The sequence below is a fragment of the Peromyscus leucopus genome, chromosome 11 (genome assembly GCF_004664715.2).
Source record: "Peromyscus leucopus breed LL Stock chromosome 11, UCI_PerLeu_2.1, whole genome shotgun sequence".
NCBI lineage: Eukaryota > Metazoa > Chordata > Mammalia > Rodentia > Cricetidae > Peromyscus > Peromyscus leucopus.
In genome coordinates this window covers 27,312,218-27,339,766 of record NC_051072.1, presented here as the reverse complement: position 1 = coordinate 27,339,766, position 27,549 = coordinate 27,312,218, and the positions used below count along the sequence as shown (strand labels likewise).

The window sequence follows — 27,549 nt, the reverse complement described above, 5'->3', positions numbered from 1 at the left end:
TGCATACAGCATGGGAATAAAGACAAAGGCCGTGTGGGAACGTATTGAGAAGGTTGTCATCCATAAACCAACAAGAGAAGCCTCAAGAGCAACCAACCCCGCCAACAACTTAAACTTGAACTTCCAGCCAATAGAACTCTGAGAAAATAAATTTTTGTTGGTTAAGCCATCCAGTCTGTGGCAGCTTTGGCAGATTATCATAGCCATATAAACCACTAAAAATGAAAACAAAAATCTTCAGTGGACATTTCTCTAAAATATAAAACCAGCCAGTAACTATGTATAATACTTTCAAAATATCATTAGTCATTAGGATATGCAGTGAAACTACTTCATGCCCATTAGATGGCTATGATAAAAATACAACAATAAATAGTGCAAGGTTATTGAAAAATCAAGGTCTTATATATTGCTGGTGGCAATGTAAAATATTATAGTCATGTGGAAAACAGTTCAACATTGCCTCAAAATACTGAACTTAGAATTTCACTCCCAGTTATGAGCCCAAAAGGGTTAAAAATATTTATACACAAAAAAGTTCTTAGCAGCATTATTTACAATAGCCAAAAAGTGAGATCAATGCAACACTGGTCTATTAGTGTGTGGATTTTAAAAAGTGGTATGGCAAGTTCATGGGATATTATTCAGACGTAAGGAATAAAGTATTGACTAATGTTGCCATATCAACAAACCATGAAAAGTTATTCTAGCACAAAGATGGCCAACAAAAAATGCCAGTTACTGCATTATTTCCCTTGTATAAAATGTTCACAATAGAGAAATCAATAGGCATATATTGGTTGTCAGGGACTAGGGCTGAACAGTGTGGATTGATTGCAGATGGCAGGTGATTTCTTGGGATGATGAAAATGTTTGGGAATTGGACATCAGTGATTTTTTTTTTTAGTTGAACTTACTAAAACATTTTAAAGGATGTATACTTTAAAGAATAAATGTCGCCGGGCGGTGGTGGCGCACGCCTTTAATCCCAGCACTTGGGAGGCAGAGCCAGGTGGATCTCTGTGAGTTCGAGCAGCTGACTACCAAGTGAGTTCCAGAAAGGCGCAAAGCTACACAAGAGAAACCCTGTCTCGGGAAAAAAAAAAAAAAAAGAATAAATGTCATAGTATGTGAATTTCAGTAAACAAGATTAAGCCAAGTCAGTGTTCTTGAGAGTGAACCTGAAGTATACATGAATGAGATATGTCATGCTTATTAGTAATGCTAATTCATGAGTGAGGCTTTGCTTGCCTCAGGGATGTAAGTGAGGTTATATATACATTCATTGATTTATATATAAATCTAGGGATGGGTGATCTCTATGGATCATATTTGTGGAGACAAAATAAAATCCATATTCATAGCACATTTTCTGAAACCATTGTTTCTTAGGCATTCATTCAGATGGTGACAGAAAACATTTTAGAAGTTAAATCCACATGCTCCTTTCTTGAGTCATCCTTACCTTAATCCCAGAGCCAGTAGGCCTGCAAAGATGTCGTCTTGCTTTTCTGACACTATCTAAAAATATCTTTTAGTACTTGCAGATAGCAAACCATGACCTCAGGCCTAGAGATTATTGCTAAAGTCGATCTTAAAACTGGCAGCATCAGTGTCACCCAGGAAAGCCGAGGAAATGTCTATCTTACTGAATCAGAGGCCCCTGCAGGGTGGGCTGGTGCAGCTCTGTGATCTCCACATTCTACACAAGTCACAGGCTGGCTTGAGCAAGAGTCTGTCAAGAAAGACAGATGGACAGATAGGCAAGAAAGAAAGAAAAGAAAAGAAAATGAAGGAAGGAAGGGAGAAAAGAAAGGAAGAAAAAGAAAAAGCAGGGGAAGGAAGGGAGGAAGAGAAAAAATTACGTATGTTCTATTGATGACTTGTGCAGGCTAATGTCTCAGAAATGCAGATGCGGGGAATAGGAAGTATTGATGATAATAATTAGTGATAATTATTTGGACATTGAGCATGCAGCTAGTTAAGTATGACATTGCTTCTCCCACCAGCAACATAGACTGGTGACATTGAGTACTAGTTGTCTATCACTTAGATCACGGTTCCTAAGTACCATTTATTCTCCACTAAGTAGATAGAATACACTGTATCATTATACTATGGATGACATTTTAATAATAGCCTCAGTTTTAAATGTTTAGAAATTCAGTTTATCATTAAAGGATAATTAATCTTCCTATCTCTTTAGTATAGCTTGAGGTGGACCCTACTTCCTAAGGGTATGCCTCTTGGCCAGGTGATTGACATGGCCAACTGGATTAACTCAGGAGACATGGCATGTCTCCACTCTTCACCTAGAGATAATGCACTTTGCTAGAATTCCTTCCCTCTATGCTGTCAATTCTTGGCTGCCACGAGCTTCTGATGGGTCTGCCCACCCGTTAGAACCCTTACTCAGAGAGGCATGACTTCATTTTTTGTCTTTTCCATCTCATTCTTTCAGATGCTAGTCAGAGCCCGAGTGTGCTTATTTTGGTATGTTGTGCTCTCTTTCTCTCTAAAGCTCTTCTTCCTACTGTGTGGCTGCTGTGTGCCATGTGTCTGACCTCCATGCCCACTCAGCTAAAATGTCATGGCCCTTTCTCTCTTCTGTCCTCTGGGCAGCTAGTGAGATTTACAACTTGTTGCCTTGGAGTTTTTCTTCAAAATCTAATAAAAGTGTCTTCAAGCTTCAGACAAAACAAAAAGAACTCTTTCAATTTAAAAGGATATAAAAGGCACCCCAAAACAAAACAGTGGCAAAAAAAAAAAAAAAAAACCAAACAAACCCATACACGGTTTCCAAAATTGAAGCTATGGAACTCAGATTGAATGCAATTATTTATTGTAATCTCTGAAATAATTTCAGTCGGTTCAACTACTCTTTAAACCCTTATCAGTATCAGGCTCAGAATTCAGTCACAACCAAGCAATTCACAAGAACATGTTAAGCAACAAAGCATGCTTAAGATTTCTCTGAGAAAGCGCCTCCAAACACAGGTACAGCAGAACTGGGCTACACAAAACTCTCAGTATCTGTTGACAAACACCACAGAGTGGAAACCACACCGAACGAAGAGTCACCTTCCTCTTTAAATTTGAAAGGATGCTGTCAGACATTCTGTTGGCAAGTAAAACTACACAGGCTTTCAGGACAGAACAAGCCACTTAGACTGTTTATACTACACACTTCAGTTATGGGTAGTCAGAGACTTTAAAAAAGTATGTTACATCTTTAAAAATACCAATTACCGGGGACAAAGTCTGAAAATGTTTACCAGCAATGTTAGGTCCTCCTGAAATCACAGTTTTCTGGATAAATAAATGTAATATTATGTTTCTAAATTTTTTTCTTTATTATATATAGCTTGGAAAATATATTTTAGGTTGTTTAATTTTCACATCTTAAATATTCTTTCTTTTTCCTTTGATAATACTAAACTCTTTAAAAATTTGTATCTATTTTATAGATATTAATTTCACTCTGTTTTCAATACTTTGGCCTGACTTGTTTATGGAAAAAAAAAATAACATCGACAATATTAGCTGGTTATACTGGCAGGAGAGGGCATATCATCATTTTCTTATACCTTGTATTAACAATAAACCTTCTCACGGAGAAGAACATAAATACCTTAAATTATAGTTCCAACAATAAAAATTCACATTTCATGCTTTAGTGAGACACTTAAATCAGCTGTAAGATAGTCCTCAGAGTTTGGGGTAGAGCCCTTCCAGTATCTGGACCTCTGGTATGTGCCAAATCGGAAGTTCTGATGTTACGAAAATACGTAGCTTCTGCCATCTTCCTATCCAGCAGAAAAAGCTGGCAAGTTCCAGCTGCAGTCTTGAGTCTCATCAGAGTGACAGCCAATGTGCTTCAGGCCTTGGCACTCAGGGGACTCATCCGCAGCACTGAAGAGTACTCACAAGCTCGAATGTTCTCGAATAGGATCACAGACGAGGACAGCCCTTCTGAGTACAGCTAAACACGTGGATGTCTATTGCACAGGATTTTATAAAGTTCCCGAAACGGTGCTCCCTTCCCACCCCTTCAGCTACTATATACATTTTTCAGATAAGTTCAGTGTCTCACTGGGGAACGTGACTTGCAGAGAGTTTCCTTTAGGGGCAGGCTCCTCCCTGCCGCCCCCACCAACTTCATCCACCAACAAGACACTCTCCGAGTCCTGGCCCTGGGAGGAGTCTGAAGTCTCTGATACTCGCAAAGTTCTCAGTGAGGTGGTGTCTGCTTGGGTCAGGCTCATGCCATGCACACCTGGAAGCAAATTCCTGCCTCCGAGGCTGCTTTCGCTTAGGTCAGGCAGGTACAGGAGGGTCTGAGATGTGCTACTGATTTCCCTCAGCTCCCGAGAAAGGAAGGAGCGAGAGTGGCTTGACACAGCAGAGGATGTCCTCCGACTCTCCGAACAGTGCTGCGCTGAGCCATCTCTGCCGGGCCCACCTATGCGGCAGAAGAGACACTTGATCTTCTCTATGGCTTTACTGAGGACAGTCTTGCGCAGAAGGATATAGATCCAGGGGTCCAGGATGGGGTTCACCGAAGCAATTCTGATGGCCTGCAAATCGGGGTTTCGGCTGATGTCTTTCACCACACTTGGCTGATATAACTGGTTGATGAACACTCGCACCTGCGCAAACGAGAGGCCCACGTTGAGATTTTATAATTAAGCAATTTGGCAAAACACTTAAGTGCCGCATTTACCTTTGCAGCGCGTGATGTGACGCGTAGCTGCCCGTACGTGGTAATGTCTGCTTTGCAACGACAGTTTACACAAGGCAGTTACTGTATTTTAAAAGACACTCATTTTGTAAGTCAATTAACTGTGTAATCCTTATAAAACACGGAGGCACCTATGCCTTTACACTCAGAGAAAATACTTTGTACTTTTGAACCAGCATCAGTGTCTCCTGTCAGCCAGAATGACAAGAGCATAGTTTTCCTCTGTGGCTCTCCCCACTCCCCATAATAATTATCTGCTGTTATTGTTTCTTGAACCCAGACTTGTTTCTGATCCATTTCCTCAACAGCATCCCTCATGGGAGATACCACTGCATTAGCCACCCAGATAAACTTTTCACCCGAGATCCCTTCTCCAAATCGCCCAGAAGATTATTTCTGAAGTACATGTCCCATTATGCAGTTTAGCTGCTAAAAAACTCCCATGGCTCCTCATGAGCTATAGTTTTGTGCATCTTCAAGATAGGGTTCGACTGAATCCAGCGACTATTACACAACTCTAACGGGAAGCAACACCACTTTGCTTCTAAAGAGTCAAAACAAGCGCACACAAAGGATCCTGGGTTCTTCCTTAGTGATACATGGTAGCTGAGCAAGTTCCTTCTCTTTTCTCATATGATGTGCTTGTTACCTGGACCCGGAAGGCTGCGTGCGTGCGTGCGTGCGTGCGTGCGTGCGTGTGTGTGTGTGTGTGTGTGTGTGTGTGTGTGTGTGTGTTTGAGAGGGTAATTCTTTACCAGGCTGGTCCTCCTTCTTGCCTCAACTTCCGAAGTGCTGGGATAAACAGGCATAAAACTAGAGTCCTGAAAATGTTGAGGAACTTTTCAAACTCTCTCTTATCCTGTTGATAATCAGGTCTGCTCTGGGCTCTAGTTTCCAGATGAATTCCGTGTGGCTTTTATTGTTCTACCAGGCTGGATTTATGTTTAAAATTTATTTTTAGTAATGAAGTCATCACTAGAAAATATTAGGTCTGTATTTTACTCACACTCCACACTACATTTCTAAAGATGAAGGAAGTGATGGGCTTGATTGAACCAGCTAGTAGCAAGCCCTGGCTGTGGCAGGGTTTGTGTGAACCTGACACTTGAAGCCTCTAGAGGGCAGTGTTGCTCTACATTGGAGTGGCTGGTACCCTGCATCTCTTGGGATGCATTTTCCACATGTATTTTCCAAGAAGCTTTCAGAATGGAGTATGGTTAAGTTTGGACTTTGAATTTCATATATATATATATATATATATATATATATATATATATATATTAACATTAACATGTATTTTGGCTGGTTGGTTCTCCACCACAACCTCAAAGGAAACACAGTTACCCCTGAAAAGAGGAAATTTCTGAACAGTTAAAACAAAACAAAACAAAAAGCTGTACCTACTTAAAGCAATTCACATTTTGTTTTCAAATTTCTGTGCTGTTTTAAAAAGTCAGTGTTGTGAAGAAGTAATGATATTTTTTTATAATCAAAACTAACAGGGAGCAAGGAAGAAATCACGTTTGTATTTCATTTTATCTGGAGCCATAATTAAATTTGACTGCTACAGAAGGGAATGAAGGAAGCTGTAATTTTAAAATGTTCTATTTTAGAGTTCCATGGGGGCTTGGAGGGACTTACGATTAGCACAGGCCCCTGGATCTCATCATTTAGTGTCTTTCAGTAAAGGAGTATTTATAGAGGTCGCATACAGATGAGCATAAAATACAACATTCTGGGTTAGGATGTAGCGCAGGGTCAGAGTAGTTGCCTAGTGTGCATAAAGTCTCAGGCTTAATTCCCAAAACTTCAGAGTAAATTCAATATACACATCCCAATTCCAAATTCATATCAAAATTCTCAAAAGTCAATCAAGTTATTTTCAGAGACTCCAAATGAATGGGCATGACTTGGCCTTGTATCCTCAGTTTAGTTTCAAGTGGAGTGAGGAAAAAAGAAACAAAACTAACAACTCGAGGCATTTTATGGCACTTGAAAAATTATGGCAACTCTGGCTTCACTTTAAAGGCCACAGAGCGAGTCCCACGACAGCCAGAGCCACACAGAGAAACTCTGTCATGAAAACCCAACCAATCAACCAAAAAAACACAAAACAAAAAACAAAACAAACAAACAAACAAACAACCACTTGCTTTCCGAAATGTCCCTGAAGAGCAGTGACCAGCTCGATAGGAATACCCACAGCAGTACTTTTCTACACCCCTCCTCCAGCAAGCCCTGGATGTTGTATAAATAAATAAGTTCAGGCAGTCCGCAGTTAGGGAAGCATGTGTTGCTGATAAAACAGAACCTGAGTCAGAGAGGGGAAAACGTCTAAAAACCTTACTGGATACAAACAAGGCCCCTAACTTTCTTCCCTGTTGACGATGAGCAGCTGCAGACTTGGTGGATGTGACTTGTGCCTGATACTGGCAATGATTCCAAGATTCTAAACTTCTTAAGACTGGTGAGGAGTCAAGCTTAGGAGCTCTGGAATAGAACCGGCCAAGGATTCAATAGAGACTAGAAGGTACGACCGCGGGAATGTTAACGGGGAGGCTATATGGCAGGGTGGTAAATGCCCAGGATTTGTCACCAAACAAACTTCTCTGTATTTTGGTTGTGGTCTTTACCATTTCTACACAAAGGTTTTTGTTTTTGTTTTGAGACAGGGCTATGTAGCTCTGGCTGTTCTGAAATTTGCTGTATAGATAAGGCTGACCTTGAACCCACAGAGCTCTGCCTGCCTCTGCCTTCCTAGTGCTGGGATTCAAGTCAAGCGCTACCAGTCCAGGCTATGCCTAAGTTCTTAAAGTGCTGAAGCTAGTGCCTAGGATTTAACACTCTTTTGTCACTTCCGACTTTCCTTTTAACACATATGTGGAAACATGGCCACTCAGGGCTACACTGATAATTGCAGGTCACAGGTAGCTTTGGGGTATAATTGATGGCTGGTATTCAAACCATGCACTTCCTACCTAAGAAAATCTGTTTGAAGAGAATGTTGAACTGAAATATTGAACTCTTGACTAGACCAATGCAACAATTGATTGTCTGAATTGAAATGCTATCCAGTAAATGGATTTGTAACTGGATTTGCGCATGCGGGCTACCTGTTCTGTTCCAAGCACATGAGAGGAATTGTCCCTGTGTACTCTGTAATCGCATTGCCTTGTGAAGAGTCCAGAATTGACACAGCTGTTACTTTTAACAAGGGTCATGGAAAGTGTTCTGAACTGAGTGGTGGTAGAAGAGTCTGTATTTCTTGTTCCTTCTAGACCACTAACTGGCCATCCACTGCATGCAAGTTACTTCATCCCGAGTTGTTCATATCTACATGATAAATCTATTCTAAAAGCTTTCTTCCCTCCCAATTTATAGCTTCAACATTTCAGCTCTAGGGGAGAAAAATACCTTGCTATAAATCTTCAATAAAAATCAAATCTTGAGATGTCAGTAAAGATGTTAAGAAGTGAAGGAGGATACATTCCCAGCCACCCACTCAGTCACAGTTGTTCATCTGGGGCTGGGGAAACTGAGGTGTTGAGTGGGTGGAAACGTGAGATTACTCCACTGAGAAGATTCCGATACGGTGCTGGGTTCGGTGAAATTGTTTCTATGTGCTACTTTGTAGTCATCCAAGTACTTCTAAAAAGCCTGTCATTTCAAGCTGTGACTCAAAATTTACTTCTAGGAATTGCAGTTCTTTTTAAAAACTTAGCCACACTTATTAGAAACGTGATCAAATATCTTTGATTTCTCTATAGTGGCATCTAAATTAATCACATTACTTTTACCTGTGCATGGGCTTTTTGTTCATCCGATCCTTTAATGGGCCCACTTCCAGTTTGCCTTCTACAAAACATGTTCCTGTTTACAGTTTTGTCTGCCACTATAAGCTGTTGCTGATGCCTTTCTAGCCACAACCAAAGAACACACAGGAAACTATTTCCCTAAGGGCGTAGTGTTTACCTGACCAAAGCAGAAAATTAATTAATTTGCCTTACTACTGGTAGCTCAGAGGAAGAAGAAAGAAAAGGAACAAATAAGCAATAAATATGCCCTTGGCTTGCCTGCGTGTGGAGGGACATGCCTTTCCAAACCTGACAGTCTGGCTCTTTAGCCCCGGGGCAAAAGATCTGATTAGAACTCTTATCGCAACATTAGTATTATAACTGCAAAATTAAATACCAGAAATCGATCTAGTTACAGTATTTAATATGGTATCCTTGGGAGTTCATGCTGATTGCATGTTGCTAAAAAATGCAAGATATTTATCTTAAGCATGTACTTTCATTTCTTTAGCTTCTTCTGCTTTGAAAAAAAAAAAAAACAAAAACAAAAAACCCAACAGCCGAACCCTGAGACCAGTTATAAATAGCAGAAAGGACAAAGTGACAAAAACCGTATTCCTACCAAATGTTGTGTGTGCTGTAAAGTCTGCTTATACTTTCTCTGTTCATTGATTATGATCCACGGAGAATTTTGCAAATTTGGCATATTCATTGTGTCCACAATGGAATTCACAGCCTCTCTCAGCTTTAGCTCTCAAGCCGTGGCTCCATTTTACACAACAAATTAAAATTTACTTTTCATATTAAATTTATTATCAACCGTCCCGTAAGAGCTAATCTAGCCTCTTCCCACGGGTCCAAAAGACAGACTGGGCTGCTTTGCAGTGGCTGCCTGTCCTCCCTCTATGGTGCATGTAGCTCTCTGAAAGTCCAAGCAAGCTGTGTTTGCTCTCTCAGGTAAGCCTTCTGAAAGCATTGAAAGTGACCCAGAGGGTTTCATTTCCCTCCAGCGGAATTAGCACTTAATTTTATTCAATAATGCTCAAGCAGGTGCTTCATCCCTCCTTTGAACTGAAAATATGCCCAACTGCTTTAACCATCAGGGAGTTTTCAGAGCTTTCATCTCATTTATTCTCTGAATATATGAGAAATGTGGGGATGGGGCTGCAAAATAAGTCAAGAAAGATGGTAACTGTGCAAGTTCCTTTTGACTATTTCAATAATTACTGAATCGTGGGGGAATACATGGGTGCTATAGCTCCTCATTGCTTGTGACAAATTTTAATTTAATCTGGCCTCTGAAGAAGTAGATTTTTTTTTTCTTGTAGCTCAAACTCCAGGCTAAAATCTGAAGCTACTCCTATTTATTTTATTAGTTATTTCTCATGAAAGCATTCAGGCTCTTGACCAACATGCTCACCCCTTAGCTGAGTCAATTTCAGCTTTCAGATAGAGGTCCTTAACTTCGATCCATGTACTGACTTCTTTAGACTGGACAGTATTCTTCATTAGCTAAAATGTGATTAACTTGCCAGACATAAATATAACTCTGGGTCCTCACATAATTTCAGGCTTTGTCATAAATGGCCCTGAACCTGAGGGCCAGGCCAGCCCGAAGAATTAGTTTTGTAAGCCTCTCCAGATGACAGAGGAGAACACCTTATTGGTAGCTTCATGTGAATCAGTGGTGTCACATGCTCACTTCTAACCAAAACATTTAGAAAGTTTGTGCATGGTTACTAATGGCCTAGCTCCGATCCCTCAGTTCCATGAAGTGGACATCCTGTAAATTACAGCTGCTCCCTTTGTCATTTACCGTCCTGTAAAATACAAGACCGAGGAGAGACTAGAGGCCCCAGCAGAAACAGGGGCCTTCCCTTCCAACCCTCACTTTATTTTGAGTTGACATTACAGACAGTAAAATATATTTATGTGGCTCAAGTGTGACTTAACTCTGTAAATTACATTAGGTTCTGGGACGGCTTAAAGGCCCTTCTGGCCAGTCATATTTACTTCTGTTTATACAAATTGGCAAGAAGCTACTGTATGCTGGCTCTCAGCCACCACTGAGTTTCTTCCATTTACAGTCACTTTTGTAAGGCATAAAAATATTTTTATATCAAAGATCCCTAGTAGTATTAATAAGAAAAAGAAAAGCATAATAGTCCATTAAGCTTATTTCCACTGGCTCCCGATGAACATAGATAGTAATTTCTTTTTGAATAGGTAGTTTAGAATTTCCAGGAATGCAGTATTTTGAGAGATAGAACTTGGGACAAGATAAATTCTAGATGAAGAATCATGTTCTACCACCGACCTGTTTCTAGTGCATTCTACCAACAACAGGTAAAAGCAGAGAACTTAAGAGGCACCTGCACCTCTCTGTTTATAGTATTTCAAGCGTTACTAAAGGCAGTTTTTAAAGAGTGTGTTACCTCAATGACAGAGTGCACCCAAACGCCAACGGACACTCCACAAAAGCCCAAGTTAGAAGAGACTGCAATTCTACAGTAGTGGGCAGTGGAGTCTGGTGGCCTAGGGGGAACCATCTCCATAAAGGAGAAACCGGACCTCTCCTGGTCGCTGAGAATTAAAATGCAACACCGGATGCATATCAACTTGTCCAAATCCCATCTCCAGCGTGCTTTCTTGGCTTGCAAAAAGAATAGGGAACTTGAATTTGGACATTACCTCGTTCAAGAGTCTTCTCAAGCATGACATGGTTTTGTGTGTATGTGGTGGTGGTGGGGGGGCGGATGGGCGGGTGGAGGTTGAGGCGGGGCGGGGAGCAGTTTGAATGTGTCTGCAAGATTATTCTAAGCAAGTCACTCTTTTTCTTCCGTGAAGTGATTCGAGTCAGGCTTTTAAACTAAAAAGCATCTCATCTATTCTAGCTTTAAAATGCTGCATAATCTAGGAACAAGAAAAATGCCTACAGAAATCAAAACACTCAAACCGCACTCACCCAAGGAATAAGTTCAACAGAGCTTATCACCTCTGGTTTGCAATGCTCTGGGGGCCACACAGTGGAGTGCTAGAGTAAGTAACCCTATAGTCCCCACCCCCCATCTGGCTGGGCCAGAAGTGAGGGTTCTGGGAAGATACAAAGCAAAACATCAGACTAAGGGGAGCCCAGGGGGCTGTCCAGGGGACCTCAGAACCCATGCTTTCGGGGAAAGAACCTCGGGAGACCAAGGGGGAAATCACCTGCTGAGTCTCCTTAGGGTCAGGACTTAGGAGAGCCTGGGTCTACTTAGAGAAGCCTTGAGCAGGTTTCCATCCAGACCTGGAGGAAACTGTCACCACCAAGGAATCAGGGAGAAAGCGGGAGCGGGGAAAGAGAGATGCGGGAGAAGGACTGAATGGACTCCAGCCCCTGACACTCACCACCAGCGGAATGGAGCAGATGAGCACCACCAGGGAGGTGGCGATGAGTAAGATGACCATCTGGATTTCCGCGCCGGCGATGCGCCGGAAGCTCCTGCGGCGGCGAAAGTCGCTGAGGCGCTGCAGGGCTGGGGAGGCGGCCGCGTGGCCCCGACAGGCCGCCGAAGCCACTGCTGCGGCGGCGGCCGCATGATGCTGCTCCGTGCCCAGCGAGGTGCGGCGCATGAACTGGCGGTGCATGCGGAGCAGCGCGCCGCACACGAGCACGTTGCAGAGCACGGTGGCGAGGATGAGGAAGGAACTGAAGCCCGCGTACATGTACGAGAAGGCGGCGTAGGCCGTCACGTTGGAGGTCCAGTCGATGAAGCACCAGGTGCCGGGGTACTGTCGCTCAGACCTGCCCAGGCCCATGTTGGGCAGTGCGCAGAACAGCACGTTAGATGCATAGACGGCGAAGAGCGTGAGGCCCGCCAGCCGCTTGTCCACGTAGTGGCTGTAGAAGTAGGCGTGGTTGATGGCCAGGTAGCGTTCAATGCTCATGGCACAGATGATGCTGAGACCCGACAGGCCGAAGAAGAGTAGGATGAAGGTGCTGTAGTCACACAGTGCCTGGTCCCCGGGCCACTGGCCCTTCATGTATGTGGCGATGGTCACTGGGCTTACCAGCAACGTGCCTAGTAGGTCAGTGACAGCCAGCCCACACACTAGAGTGTAGAAGGTCGTCTCCTTCTGCTCCTTGCGCGACTTGCACAGCACTACGATGGCCACCAGGTTGCCCACGACCCCGAAGATGAACATCACTGCCGGAATGGTCACTGGGCTGTTCAGCCTCTCCGAAGCGGAGGAGAAGGACGCATTGACCCCGGGAATGGACATGATGGTGGGCAGTAGTACACAGCTGTGGAGCTCACGGTTCTATCTAGGGGTGGTGAGAGAGGAAAGAGAGAGGTGAACCGCTTACCACTTGCAAGGTGTTCGACCCATGGCCAAAAATGCTACGTCAATGAGACGAGGAGAGCAACCGGATCCGACTTCCTGATCTGTAGCCACTCACTAACTGTGGCTACTCAAATCCCCAAGCTCTGAATGGGTCCTGCCAAGAGCACCACTCTGCTGACATTAATATTTATAAGCTGATAACTGCCATTCCCGCCTACCCCCACCCCCTCCACTCACTCCATCGCCAAGATGAGCAAGACCCTTCCTTCTCTAGGGAAAAGTGACTCGCTAGGGGATATTCCCGACAGAGTCGATAAAATTCTCATCGAAACAAGTTATGGACAATTTGAGAAGCACATTCTGTTCTTTGATTTCCCCGAAAGAGCGCCTGCCACTCACTGTGCTGTCCACGGAAAGACCTCTCCATCCCAACTTACCTGTAGGGTGGGGTCTGGAGCACGGTGCGCCCCAAGGTTCAGGCCTCAGACGTTCGGGACCGGCCTCTAACCTCAGCCATCAGTCTCTTCCCGCTCAGCGAGGAACTTGTCAAGGCTTTGCCCCCCTCAGAACCGGGTCTCGGTGGCTGCCAACTTTCCGGAACTGAGGTCAGAGGATCGAGCTTTCAAAAAGCTTTGAAAGCAAGCGAGGCTCAGTGAAGACGGGTCTTGGGGTTCTTGTTTGATTGACCGCCCCCCGTCCTTCGTTCAAAGGCGAGTCTCAGCTTTGCAGAGCCCGCAGATCTGGTGCGGGAGGGCAGCGTCCAGGTGTGCCGCCACGCGTGCAGGTGGAACGGAGCGAAGGTCCGGGCTCCCTCCTCCCCAGCCGCGGGCTGAACGGACAGCTACCGCAGAAGGCGGCTGCCGCGGAGGCCGCTCCTGGTGCTCTGGGGGCGGCGCGGGGTCCACTGGGCCTGGGGCTCTGACCTGGGGCTGTTCATCTTCCTCTCCCGCCGCCGGGTTTCGAGCTTCGCTCTCGCCCTTGCAGACTCTGTACAAACTTTTCTCCTCCCGCAAGTTTCCCCAACGGGGGCGGAGACAGTCAGCGCGCGGCCCGGGCGCCCATTGGCTGGCCTGGAAAAGGGGCGGGGCGAGTCTTCCTATAGCACCGCCCGGGAGCCTGGTGATAGGGGGCGGAGCGGAGAGCTTGGGGAGGTTTAGAGGGACCTGCCAAGGTGCCACCGGGCTGCGGGGGGGCCTCTCCAGTGCTTTCCCTCTCTCTGAGATACCGAGAGCACCCGGGACGAGCCCCAGGGAAGTCCCTGCACGCGCTTTGCCACTCCTGAGCTGGGCATTGAGCGGGGGATGATGCTGGGACCGGCGTCTGGTCTATGTCGCTCCTGCGGGTTAGAGGGAATTCTCTCACTTCCACCCGCGGAGCGAGCATGTGGGTCTTGGGACGTCAGGGCAGTTTCTTTAGGACTCTATCCGAGAGCGGCAGAACGGAGAGGAGAAGTGGGTGTGTGGTTGTGCGTGGGTGTGTACGCCCGAGCGCTCCGGGTGGGACTTGGCAGACGTGTGGGTAGGTACCAGGCTTGGGCGGGGAGACGAGGAAGAATCCATCCTCTCACCATAAAAGGAGTTACTTGGCAGTGCCCTGGCTGCGCACAATAGGGCACCAAAGCGGGGGCGGGGAGGAAGGCGAGGGACATCGACTAGCATGTTGCCCTGGCTTAGGTGGCAGAGCCTTGGGGCTTTGGAGAGACGTGGCCATAGATACACCTGAGACTTAGTTGAGGGGGAGAGTATTCTTCCTTGGGAGGACTTCTGAACTCTGAAATAAGTGTAGACTGAGCAGCTTCCGCCTTCCTGTTAGGTTTCTAGTAGACGCCTTCACCTGCAGGATAAGAAGGGGGTTTGAAAGTCAAGCAAATAAACAGATTTTCCAGGCGTTGCTTCTTTGTTAACTCGGAAAAGGTCTATTTGCCTTTCCTTATTCTTTGGTTTATAGTTTGTTCGGCTTATTTGATGAAGAACAATCATTTCTTAGTTATCAACTTATCTCCTAAAAAAAAAAAAAAAAGAATTTAAGATTGGAAAACACCGGGGCCAATTAAAACTGCTTCACCAAACCCTTTAAAAAACCACACAGTGAGGCTGTAGTGTGGCTTTCTAAGCGATTCAAATTCTTAGAAAAACCTTTATCCATCTGCAGCATTCATGCTTAGCATCTTACACAGTAACCAGGTGGGTTGAATCTTGTATAAAGCAGGCACTCCTTAAGCATTACTTAATGAATAAAAAAATTTGCTAAGAATTTATCTGATTTTCAGCTAGTCTCAGTAACAAATGAGTAATAAGGGAACCAAAGAGCATACCAGATTTTAGCCTATAAAAGTACCCATAATTGTGTTTACTTGCATACGGAAACACGTGGGCATAGTAATACAGCATTGTTCTGTGTGTAAACCTTTTCATCGTGAACATCAGAAGGGAAAATGTTCTTAGCTGGTAGAAAAATCGGTGATGATTGTTCATTTTTTTCAGTCTGCTATTACCACTACAGTCATTTCTATTGTCTGTGTGTCCTCCAGATAGTAATTTCTAGAATGGTGTCAGCACAGGACACAAATCAATGCCAGAAAAATGAGAAGACAAAACTGTACCCTGTATCCCCACTCCTCACTAACCACATGGCATGATTGTTACTCATGTGAGCTGGTTGTCAGAAAAAAACACATGAAGGGAAGAGAGGATGTTTCCGATAGCCTGTTAATGTACTTTTTTTCTGAAGCTCCTGAAAAGAAAAAGTTAATATTGGTATAGTTTAGGCTACAGTAGATAGTTCCAATCCACATAGATGGTTTTAGTCAAACTAGATAGTTCACAGAGCAAGCCCAAGCTCACGAATCTTAGACAGCGATTGGTTGGGAGGGGGAAGGAACAGACACAGAGATGGGAGGTAAGAGAGGGTATGGGAAGAGAATAATAGGAATGCATTATATACGGTTATGAAATACAGAGAAAATTTTGATTTAAAAAAGACTGGTGGTATAATTAATTTTTCATGACAGAGAGTATATTAAGCTGGACATAGTGGTACAGACCTGTATTTACATTTGGGAAGCTGAGGTAGAAGGATTGTGAGTTCAAGGCCAATCTGGATCTTATTGAGAGACCCTGTTTAAAAAGGAAAAAGGAAAAAAAAAAAAAAAAAGCCGGGTGGTGGTGGTGCATGCCTTCAATCCCAGCACTCAGGAGGCAGAGCCAGGCGGATCTCTGTGAGTTCAAGGCCAGCCTGCTCTCCAAAGTGAGTTCCAGGAAAGGCGCAAAGCTACACAGTGAAACCCTGTCTCAAAAGAAAAAAAAAAATAAAAAGAAAAAAGAAAAAAAAAAACCCTAAAAAGCAATATTATTAAGTGTCCTGAGGTATGATGTTGAGAAATCAGTATCTATTACTGGATTTGTTATCAACTGAAGCATTTACTTACTAATCCTTTAAACTTTCTTTCCAGTAGCTTTAAGATGATGAAAAATAAGAATCCAGTTTACAAAGCTAAAACAAAATGCAATGAAGCTTATCTATACCTTCTTTTGGTCCACCATTTTCAAAAGTATAGTGTTCCCTCTGGTGAACTGTAACTTTAAGGAGTTGCTTCCTCTTCCTCTTTAAGATTTATTTATTTATTTATTTTCTTTTTTTTGAGACAGGGTTTCTCTGTGTAGCTTTGTGCCTTTCCTGGAACTCACTTTGGAGACCAGGCTGGCCTCGAACTCACAAAGATCCGCTTGCTTCTGCTTCCTCAGTGCTGGGATTAAAGGCATGCGCCACCACCGCCCGGCTAAGACTTATTTATTTTCAGTGTGTTTGAGTGTTTTGCCTGCGTGTGTGCTTGTGCACCTCTTGTGTGCCTGCTGCTTGTGGAGGCCAGAAGAGATCACTAGATCCCTTGCAGCTGGTGTTACAGAAAAAAGGCTGTGAGCTGCTATGTGGACACTGGGAATCAAAGCCAGGTCTTCTGCAAGAACAGCAAGTGTTCTTGACCACAAAGCTATCTCTCCAGCCCTCGTAACCATTCCCAGAACATAAAGTTAGTTTTTTGAGGTAAAAATTGAAAGTTTGGTTTTCAGTCATATCCCCTCCAACACATCTATGCTTAGGAAGCTAAGCAGAGGCAGGCTGGGTTAGTACTTGGAAACGGAGAAGTCAAAAGTTTGGGAAACATTTTATTTCCTTGGTTTGGGAAACTGGGACAGTGGAGTCCAGTTTCCCTCACATTCTGCCAGGAATCCACATTGCAAAAGGGGAGCCTTGCCATGATCATGTGGGTAATTCTTGTTATTGTTTGTATGTTTCAATGACGAGATCATTATTTTAATCTTTGCTCTCCGTTCTCCCTTGCAGTTTCCGTCTCGTCCCTACCTCTCCGCGCTGAAGGTCTGATCAGGTCTTTGGAATTGTCATTAAATTCTCCCCAGAGGTTTGAATTAGTTCAAGAACTGATCGCGTGATTGTTCTGTGCTGGTTAGTTGTTTGGCTACTCTTTCAAGTAACTCACTGAAAGTGAGAAGCCATTGAAACCCAAAGGCTGTGGTAGGCTGCCACCCACATGCACTTCCACTAGCTGGTGGGTGAACAGGTTTGGATCTTCCCTGGGTGAAAGGGACTGTGGGACAAACCAGAGTCAGCCATCAGGATTGGGGAAAGGAAAGGAATGACTTCTGGGCAGAAAGATGAATCAGGTCAGATTCCCCAACCTCTTTTAAAGTTTATTTTATTATTATTATTTTCTTCTAACATAACATTTTGATTGGTTCTCTGGGAATGTCACATCATGCACCCCAATCACACCCACTTCCCAGTCCTTCCATGTCTGCCCCCAACCTTGTGACCCCTCAAAAAGTAAAAATAGAAATAAGAAAAAAAAGAAAGAAACAAAACAGAACAAAAACAACAACAGAAAAACAAGTCCAGTTTGTGTTATCTATATACTCACGGAAGCACGGTTATTTTATTATTTTTTTTTATGACATGTTTGTGTGTGTCTGGGTGAGGGTGTGTGTGCATGGGCTAAGGGCGGAGGAGGTTAGACGCTTTAGATTATCCCTGGAGCTGGAGTTGTAGGTGACTGTGAGCCACCTGAAATGGGTGCTAGGATCCGAACTCTGGTCGCCTGGAAGGGGAGCAAGAGCTCCTCTTACCCTCTGAGCCATCAGTGCCACCTCTGGTCCCAGTCCTTTAACGAGTTCTCACTGCATCCCCAGGTACTGCCATTCATGTAGTTCAACATAACAAGAGACCTGCACCAACTGTGTTCGTTTTTGTCTGCCTTTATGGCTCCAAACCCGGTCAAAGGCGTCTGCCTGGTTCAACAACACAGTATCCTTAGACACGTTTGTCTTCCAGGGGGTTCCGTGGTTACAAAAAAGACGCTGACCGGATGCTGGGTATGGAAAGAGGCCCACAGCTATGGTTGTGGTCCTGCTGGTGGCCTTCCCTTTTTAGTGCTGCATTTCAAGGGGGTGCTCCCCTAAGTGTCTTCATTTTCTAAGTGTGAACTGTATGCTGGGTCTATTGCCCGGAGCCGCGGCACATGTCAGTGCTGGGACTGACTCCCCCACTGTCTCTGTGTGCCAACAAACCCTCTCTGTGGAGGCTGCTCACCACAAGGATTTGCTTCAGGCGGCCTTCTGCTCCACCAGTTAGTTGCACTTCTCAAAGCAACGGCTTTCTCTTCTCTCATCCCCTCCCCCCTGGCTTTTTCTTCACATAGTTCTGTCATACCTCTATTGTGGTTTCGGCCAATGGCAAAGAAGACAGATGACTTATCTTTGGTTGCTGCCTGTATTTGAAGGTCCGGGTGAAATGATAACACATTATTAATTCAGGGTTCTCTTCCAGAGGACAGAGGACCTTTGCATCAAGTTGCAGCTTTTTTTCCCCCTCACCCAAATCTCTGTTTTCTTTCTTTCTTTGCTTTTTTTCCGAGACAGGGTTTCTCTGTGTAGTTTTGGTGCCTGTCTTGGCTCTCACTCTGTAGACCAGGCTGGCCTCGAACTCACAGAGATCCACCTGGCTCTGCCTCCTGAGTGCTGGGATTAAAGGTGTGCACTACCGCCACCCGGCCAAATCTCTGTTTTCTAACGCTGTAAAAGATACGCAGCAATGGAGACCTATCTTCCATTTCTGGGGAGTAACCAAGTTAAACAGTAAGAGGTCGCATGTTTTGGAAGACTCTTGGACAACACTGGCTAACAACTCAAAAGAGGGCTTCTTATGTCTGCTATTTGAGTTTTTGTTATGGGGTTTTTGGCTCTTGGAGGGAACCCCATTAGCCCAGATGATAAAGGTTCAATAAAACTATATATTAATACACGGAATTATATGCACAAACACAAGCTGAACAAGGATGACATCATAGACATGCTAACGGGATGGGGAAAAGCCCATGAAGCCTTAACTCTACACAACCATAAGCAACTGAGGAAGGCTGGGAGTGAGAGAGGTGGTCTTCCTCTAGGAAGGACATGCCAATTGGTAGTCCAGTGCCAAACACATCATACAAGTTACACTATATGGACTGAACAGGTTATATTTAGGGATATATACATACATTTACATATGCATGCAATAGCAATTAGTAACAAAAGAGACAATGATTTGAGGAAGAGCATTGAGGGGATATATGGAGGATTTGAAGGGAGGAAAGGGAAGGGAGAAACACTGTAATTAAATTATGATTTCAAAAAGAAAAAAGGAAAAAAAATGATGTGTAGGAACTCTGCAGTTGATCCTCACCACCAGTGTCCTGTGTAGCTCATAATGGCCCATGGCTTTCCATTGCACTTTCACATCTGCATTCCTGCATGGCTTTATGAGTACTTCCTGGAGGATGTGAGGCAGGTGACAGTGACGGCCAGGATTAACCAGGCCCTGTTTCAGCTTCCTCTTACGCACACTGCTGGATGTTAGTCCACATATTGTCTTTTATGGTCAAGTGCAGCCCATGAAGCTGGGGTTGTAGCACAGTGACTGTGTTACACCCAGGAGACAATGGTTCAAGGCCTTCCTCTATAGCACCTAGCTCTTACATTTTTTCTCCTCTTTCTGTCTTGATCTTCCTTGGAAGGGGTGATAGATACATACTCCTATGGAGGACAGAGCACTCAACAATTCCTTATTCTCAGCACCTTGACCAGCCCTGGGTTTTGGCCCCAATTAACATTTGCCGCAAAAAGAGGCTTCTTCCCAAGGCTGAGAGCTAGCTCCACTAGCCTGTTACCTTACTTTTCTAGAGTGATAGTTATGAAAAGAGTTATAAGTTACAAGTTACAGCTTGCTCTTTTGAAGATTTACCTACACATTTAGAGAAAGATTTCTGATTCAGGGGTTTCAAGAATGTTTTTCTTATCAGAAAGTGTGTGTTCTTTGCATGTAATCCCCACATGAGCTGTGAGGAGTTTGGGGGCAGGGAGGAACTTGCTTGTTTTTAGGGTCCTTGGAGAACAATTTCCTTTGCAGAGCTGATATCAACCTATGGTCCTTGAGCTATTATGCTAGTTGTGTGATATTTGAAGTTGCAGGCTGGTATGACATCTCTCATCTCCTTTCAGCCTTTCTGAAAATTCAAGTTAAGATCACTGTGGAAGCTTACTCACAGTGCTCTGCAGCAGGGATGCTCCATCATCCTCCAGTAGAAGAGCATCTCTGGAGTGAGCCATGAGTCAGATACCCAAGGACTCTTCCTTCACAACTAACTTTTAAGGACTACTAGTCATGCACCAGGAAATGTGTGAAGTACTTACTGAATAATTCCCCTGTTTCACAAGTGAGGCTACTGTGACAAAGAAGACCCAGGAAATTGTTCTAAGGTCACAGAGCTCAATAATGCTCAGGGAGTATGTATTACTGATAACTGGATGGTTCTGTCCTACTCCTCTGCCTTACCCATCCCTCAAAAAAAAAAAAATTAAACAACAACAAAACAAATGAAAAGCACAGCATGCCATTAAACCAACGAAGGTGAAACTTTTGTGAACAGCAATGGCATATTCACGACATCTACCCATTATCCCTCTCAATGCCCCAAGAAACTGTTGCCAGAAACAGGGAGCATGAAGGCCTCAATTTGATATGATGTATTTTACTTTGCTGTCTTACCTCTTCTGAAATTGTTGACAGGATTGATATTGATTTCTGTGACAGTTAAACAATTGAACTTCCCTGTGACTCTTTGGTTTCTTCTGTTCACAAACACACGCCCAAAATCAACTTTCCAGCATAAGCTGGGCCTGTGCCTAGTGACAAAGACTCATGTTTTTGTCGGTGTTGATATGGAAAGCCATTGATATCTGCAGGCTATATCCTGAGACTGCATTTAACCCTTAATTTTTTATCTTAATTAAGTGTACAAATGGAGTAAGGAGCATTCTAGCCTTAATTTATAGAAATATAAACTGAGCCTTAGACATTCTTCAGGATGGCAGTGGGAGGGGCCAGAGAGTGGTTTCCTAACTACTCTGTTGTAGGGAGGCATTTATGTCAGGAAGAAATAATGGGAAATCAAACCTCAGCCATCCTTCGCTGTGTGACTTTTGTATAGATTAACTTCCTGAAAGTTTTGTGCTGTTATTTTTTACTGGGCATACCATCACGTTTCCTTCTTTGTCCACAAATGTCATTGCCATGGCCACCTCCAGTAACAATAATATACCCCCACCCCCCACCCAGGATTGCCTCCCAACTTGCTATATTGTCACCTAGGACTTTGAACTGCTGCTCTTCCTGACTTCACCTCCCAAGTCCTGGGATTACAGGTGTTCACCACTATGACCGATTTATATGATGCTGGAGATGAAGACCAAGACTTGGTACGTGTTAGGCAAGCACTAGACCAGTGGGGCTACATCCCTAGCTCTTCCCTGTTCTCCATCATCACTAAATTGATCATATTTGCTTATTCATGACTTTAACACATATCATGAGTATGTGTTAGTGCACATACCACTAAGTGTCTTTAGAGTCTATAAGAAAAGAGGCTTACCATGTGTATTTCCATCAAGATGTAAATGCAGCAAGAAAATTTTCACTTATTCTTTTTTTTTTAAAGCTAAAAGCGTGTGTGTGTGTGTGTGTGTGTGTGTGTGTGTGTGTGTGTGTGTGTGTATGAGCCTGTGTGAGTTTATGTGCACTATATATGTGTGGGAGCCTGCAGAGGATAGAATAGGGTGTCAGATCCTCTGGAACTGGGATTACAGGTTATTATGAGTTGCTGTGTGGTCTGGGTCACAGTATAATAACTGTGGGTCACAGTATAATAAGATCATTAAAGACCCTTAATGACTCAACAGTCTCTCCAGCCCTCCCCCTCCAGTAATTTTTATTTTATGAGGGAATGGAATAAGAATGGACATGAGGTATTAACATCAACTCAGCAATGATGTGGAGAGCGGGATATATCATCTAAATTTTGTATTCCTCGTATGCACATTGGAGTCATTACTAGTCAATAACATGACTGCTCATTTCAAGGGTTATTCAAATTTATTGATAGAGTTTATTTATTTTTGGGAAGGCTCAAGCTTGTAGGGTGTTTCATTATGAATGAAATGAGTTACCTTACTTCAAGAAGTTGACTCTTTGAAAATGATAAAAAGAAATTATAACTTCCCTTCTATTTCTTTTATTTGCAAATGTTGGGAATATGTTTATAAGGATAACAAATTATTATAAATGATAACCTTTTCTCATTTAATGGCTCAAAAGAGAGCTTGTAACCTTTTGAAATTAATGCAGCTTCTAGCAGGATTTCAATACTGATGTCTAGAAAAAGGAGTTTCCAGGCCAGATCAATTTTGGAATTGCTGTTAAAAAAATCTCATTAGCTGGGTGGTGGGGCTGCATACTTTTAGTCCCAGCACTTAGGAGGCAGAGGCAGAGGCAGAGGCAGAGGCAGATAGACCTCTGTGAGTTTGAGGCCAGTCTGGTCTGCAAAGCAAGTTTCAGGACAGTCAAGGCTGCTACATAGAGAAACCCTGTCTTGAAAATAAAACAAAACAACAACCAACCAGCCAACCAACCAAACAACCAAACAAAAAAAAACCGCTTTTCATTGTACATAGAAACTATTGAAGGCTCTAAGGGGTCTAATGCTTTTAGAAAGGAACGCTTGAAAGTTTTTTCTCCCAGGTTTACTTGATCATACACTATTTGATGACACCTTTTAACATATAGAGATCAGAAAAATTCCTTGGGACATACAAAGTGTATCTTTCCCAACATGGCTAAGGATGCTTTATTTTTCCAAGGTGGATTGATGCTGTAATTTCAGTAGACAGATATTGGTTTGAATGTATTAAGAAAATATATATGTTTCATTTATAATTTTATTGCTTGGGTGGACCTCATAGGTGTAAAAGTAGAGTAGATTTTAAAATGTAAAAGTGAATGATGTTAGAAATAGTACATGATCATGACAAAACCATAACGCTAGTGAGTGAATGTCAAAGGGTTAGTTAATGCTTGCTTAGTATCTAAACAGAGCTGCAACCTTGGGTCCTCGGTGAATAGGCACAGTACTTTGGATATGCATGCATATCCAATCCAGGTGTCAGAAACTTGAAGCCAGGGTAAGTACTGAGTTCTCTGGATCTGTCTTAAAATAATTCTGTAAGCTGGGGTCTTAATCTCCTCTTCTGCTAATAAATTGCAGGTAATGTAGTAGACAGCTGGCTGGAGCATGTATTCAGCTGCAGCAGTCTCTGCCAGGAAAACAGTGACCATACACTACACCCAGCACACATGAGTGTGAGCAGGCTGTCAAACTCAGAGGTTGGCTCCTAGTGGGGCCTATGGCAGAGCTCTGAATGATTTGAGGTTCTAGAGCAACCATATATCCTCTAGGCCTATTTCTCAAGTCGCTGAGCAGGGTTCCTGAATCTAAGCATCCTTCCTAGAGTGTAATGTCCCACTCCTGCATAATGCTTTCTCCAGAGGATGTCCTGAGTAATGACTGGACACCAGATCTATTTCCTGCCAAAGTTTTTATTGTTCTCAAGGATTGACTCTCAGATACTGAAAATTCTTCCAATCTCATCTTGTTTGACATTTTGAAGGTTATTGGTCCTTTGCTTTTAGATTTGCCCCTAGTGCCTTTTGTCTTATTTTGGTTTCTTTCAGTTGGTTACTGATTGTACTGTGAGTAGGATCCTGTGACCCATATTATGGGTTTTTTTTTTTTTTTTTTTTTTTTTGCCTGCGTATTGTTGTGACAGTATCATGTAACCGTTCTGTGCACAAACTCTACCAGGTTGTCACCCACTAGCTGTGTGACCTTACATAAAGTTATTCAACGTTTGTTCTTCAAGGTTAAATAATTTTTAAAATTCATCAAAACACCAACCTGTCCACATGGAAAGAATTGATACAGGAGAAGCCGTTACTGTTTAGGATGATTCTCCGTCAGATTACTAAACTTATAACTGCTGAGACACGGTTGGTTGATTGTCTCAAATGCTCTAAAACACAATTACATATTAGGAAAAGAATGTCAGCGTAGATGCGCTCTTTCTGCTTTTGTTCCCCTCCCCTTTCCATCCCCTCCTCTCCCCTCCACTCCCCTTTCCTTCCCCTCCCTTCCCTTCCTCTTTCCTTGCCCTCCCTCCTGCCCTCTCTCCCTCCCTCCCTTCCTTTTGTCCTTGCTTGGCAAATGCTTCACCACTGAGCTTGACTCCCAGTTCAGAGGGATCTCGCCTGGAGTCCCCTTTGTTGGGATCCTGAGAATATTATCTGTGTATTTGTCATGACTAACTTCCTTCTACATGACTTGTGTATAATATCAATTAAAAAATTATCTTTCTGACATGAGCATCTTCATCTTGATAATGTTTGGTGAACATTTTCTCATCTGGATTATATCAGTAATTGAGTACTATAAACTATAGCATTTACATAATAGCACGTATGTGTTGGTTTAAAAAGCAGTGATAGTGGTATCTGTATATGTACCACCCAGCTTAAATAAAACGTTGCCAGACACTTTTAACCTCTTGTGCTCCTCTCCAGTTGCTTCAAGAATTTTGTGAGCCATTTACTTGCTTTTTAGTTCTCATAGTTTTCAATATTTATTTTTAAGTTAGCGTATAAAGCAATGGCATTTTAATCCATATGTGTCACCAAACTTGTTTCTTAACTGTCCTCTCCCATCGCCTTTTGGTGTGTTACTTGTCCCCTTACTAGGTCCCTTTCTCTTGCTTTTTTTTTCAGTTTTATCTTAGTCTGTACAACCTACTTCTTAGATTAATGCTAAAATTGTCTAGTAATTCACCAACTGTAATTGTTATTATTTTTATATTTCTTTTTTAAAAATTTGAGATTATAATGACATAATTTCTCCCTTCCCCCTTTCTCCCTCCCATCTATCCCTCTTTTCTCACTGGCAAATTCCTGGCCTCTTTTTTTCATTAATTATTGTTACATACTCTTGATGTAACCTGTTCAGTCTGTCTGGTAGCTGTATGTATGTTTTCAGGGCTGACCCTCTGTTACTGGGTAACCAATTGGTGTGCTCTTCCCAGGGGAAGACTGATTCTCCCACTTTCAGTGTTCTTTAGCTTCCTGTAGTTCTTTGTGTAGAGGTGAGGTCTCGTGGGCTTTCCCTGTCTGTTTGGCATGTCTGTTGTCCACCTTGTTCAGTTCATGTTGAGGCACTCATGTTGGTGGGACTTCATGGGTAGAGCATCTGTGATTCTTTTTATAGGTTTCCATCTTTGATTGATGAAGATAGGCTTTCTCCTACTGAAGATGAGCTCCTTGAGATAGATTCTGAGAAATGCCATTACCAGCCTAGCAGGACTCTATTAAGAGCTTTAGACAAGTGTCATTAAATCACAAACTGTTTTCTAGAAAGTTTGCTTCAGCTTATATTCTCAAAAGAGCAGCACCTCTCAGGATATCAGTGAACACTTCAGTGGTCAACTTGACAGACAAGAAGTGGGCCAGCAAAGGCGTGAAGCACCGGCTGCCAACCCTGATGCTGTGGTTTGAGTATAAACTCCACAGGCTCATATGCTTGAGCATTTGGTTCCTAGCTCGTGGGGCTGTTTCGGAAGGTGATGAAACCTTTAGGAGGTAGAACCTTGATGGATAAAGTACTGTCACTGGAAGACAGGCTTTGTGGTTTTATAGCCTGCCCCTACTTCCTGTTTTATCACCCTACTTCCTGTTCTGTCCTCCTACTTCCTGTTCTGTCCTCCTACTTCCTGGGTCCCACGAATGTGACAAGTCTGCTTCTCTTCTGCCAGGCTGGCCTCATGACAAGACTCCGGCTGTTATGCATTCTCTGCTCAGGCAAACTATATTCCTTCTGGAACTGGAAGCCAAGATAAATTCTCTCTTTTTTTTCTAATTTGCTTTTGCCAGAGTATATTATCACAGACATAGGAATGTAACTAATATACCTGACAACCTGAGTTTGATCCCTGGGACCCCAAAATTTGCCCCCTGACTGCCACCTGTGTGCCAGGACACATAAAGTAATAACACCAATGAATGAAAATCTAGAAAGAAGGAAAGTAAGGCATGCCATAAATACATTATACTGTAACTTACAGTAAGGCTGCAGTTTTAAAAATCAACTATACTTTCGGAAGAATTATTCATTTACGGAAACATTCATACAACACGAGAATTTTGCCTGATGAATTCTCATGGGAGAAACACCACTTCATAACTCATACTGAAATCAAGAAGCAGAGCATTTCTTTCTCTCAAGAGAGCACACAATATTCTTTGTAGAGACTTTTCTTTAGTGTTTAAGGTACTGACTTTTGATGCATTTTGTTTCTCTGGCCCCGGCCACCCTTTCTATGTGTGCAAGTTTGAAGCTGCAAAACGGATTTAGCAGTTGTAGAAGCTGTATGTCTGAACTCCGTGATAGTTTTAATGTCTAGGAAACCTAGAAACACATGGGAAGAGCGTCTCAATGATTGTCTAGATCAGATTGGCGTGTGGGCAGGTCCATGGGGGATTTCTTGATTAGTTGGGTGGGAAGGCTACTACAGGTGGCACCATTTCCTGAGCTTTGGGTCCAAGACTGTGTAAGTGTAGAGAGAGGACTGAGCACAAGTAGACATGCAAGTATTCTTTTTCTTTTCTGCTCTTGACTGTGGGCATGACCAGCTGTTTCAAGTCTTTGTCTTGAATTCCTGGAAGTGATGGACTAGGGGTTCTCAATCTTCCTAATGCTGTGACCCTTTAACGCAGTTCCTCATATTGCGGTGACCCCCTCAACCATAAAATTATTTTGTTGCTTCTTCATAACTGTAATTTTGCAATTGTTATGAATTGCATTGCAAATATCTGCTGTGCAGGACATCTGCTATGTGTCCTTCAAAGGGGTCGTGACCCGCAAGTTGAGAACCACTGACCTATAATCTGGAATTGTAAGCAGAGTAAGCTCTTCTCCCAAGAAGCTGTTTTTTTTTTTTTTTTTTTTTTTTTGTTTTTTTTTTTTGGTGGGAGGTCAGGTATTTTTATCACAGCAATGGTAATGAAATTAGAACAAGCCTCTCACCTATTTATTCATACTATTATCTACTTCCTATTTGCTGTTTCCAACAAGTCACTGTATAGACTCAGGTACTACATGATTGTAACAGTGAGCACAGAAAGTTTCATATAACCTACACATACACAGGCACACATACACATGCACACACGCACTCACATACCACTTGTGAAATATAACCCGTA

At 43.1% G+C, this 27,549-nt stretch overlaps 1 protein-coding gene and 1 long non-coding RNA gene across 2 annotated transcripts in view; one reads left to right on the top strand and one right to left on the bottom strand.

The window, feature by feature from the left end:
* Window positions 1-2,825: 2,825 nt before the first annotated feature.
* Window positions 2,826-13,869, bottom strand: Ptger4 (prostaglandin E receptor 4). Its single transcript, XM_028875591.2, has 3 exons — window positions 13,299-13,869; window positions 11,923-12,841; window positions 2,826-4,649 (listed from the first exon to the last, which is right to left on the bottom strand). The coding sequence occupies exons 2-3, from the start codon at window positions 12,796-12,798 to the stop codon at window positions 4,059-4,061; spliced, it is 1,467 nt and encodes a 488-aa protein (XP_028731424.1). The 5' UTR covers window positions 12,799-12,841; window positions 13,299-13,869; the 3' UTR covers window positions 2,826-4,058.
* Window positions 6,985-27,549, top strand: part of LOC119088713 — a 168,500-nt gene continuing 147,935 nt past the window's right edge. The window contains exon 1 of the long non-coding RNA XR_005092409.1: window positions 6,985-7,271. This is a non-coding gene — a long non-coding RNA (uncharacterized LOC119088713). The remainder of the gene's footprint in view (window positions 7,272-27,549) is intronic.

Bases quoted from the DNA above. Each gene is read 5' to 3' on its own strand.
- Ptger4 (XM_028875591.2), bottom strand. From the start codon at position 12,798: ATGTCCATTCCCGGGGTCAATGCGTCCTTCTCCTCCGCTTCGGAGAGG. The intron at 4,650-11,922 runs GTGAGTGTCAGG...TCGTTTGCGCAG, and splicing joins TCTGCTCCATTCCGCTGGTG to GTGCGAGTGTTCATCAACCA.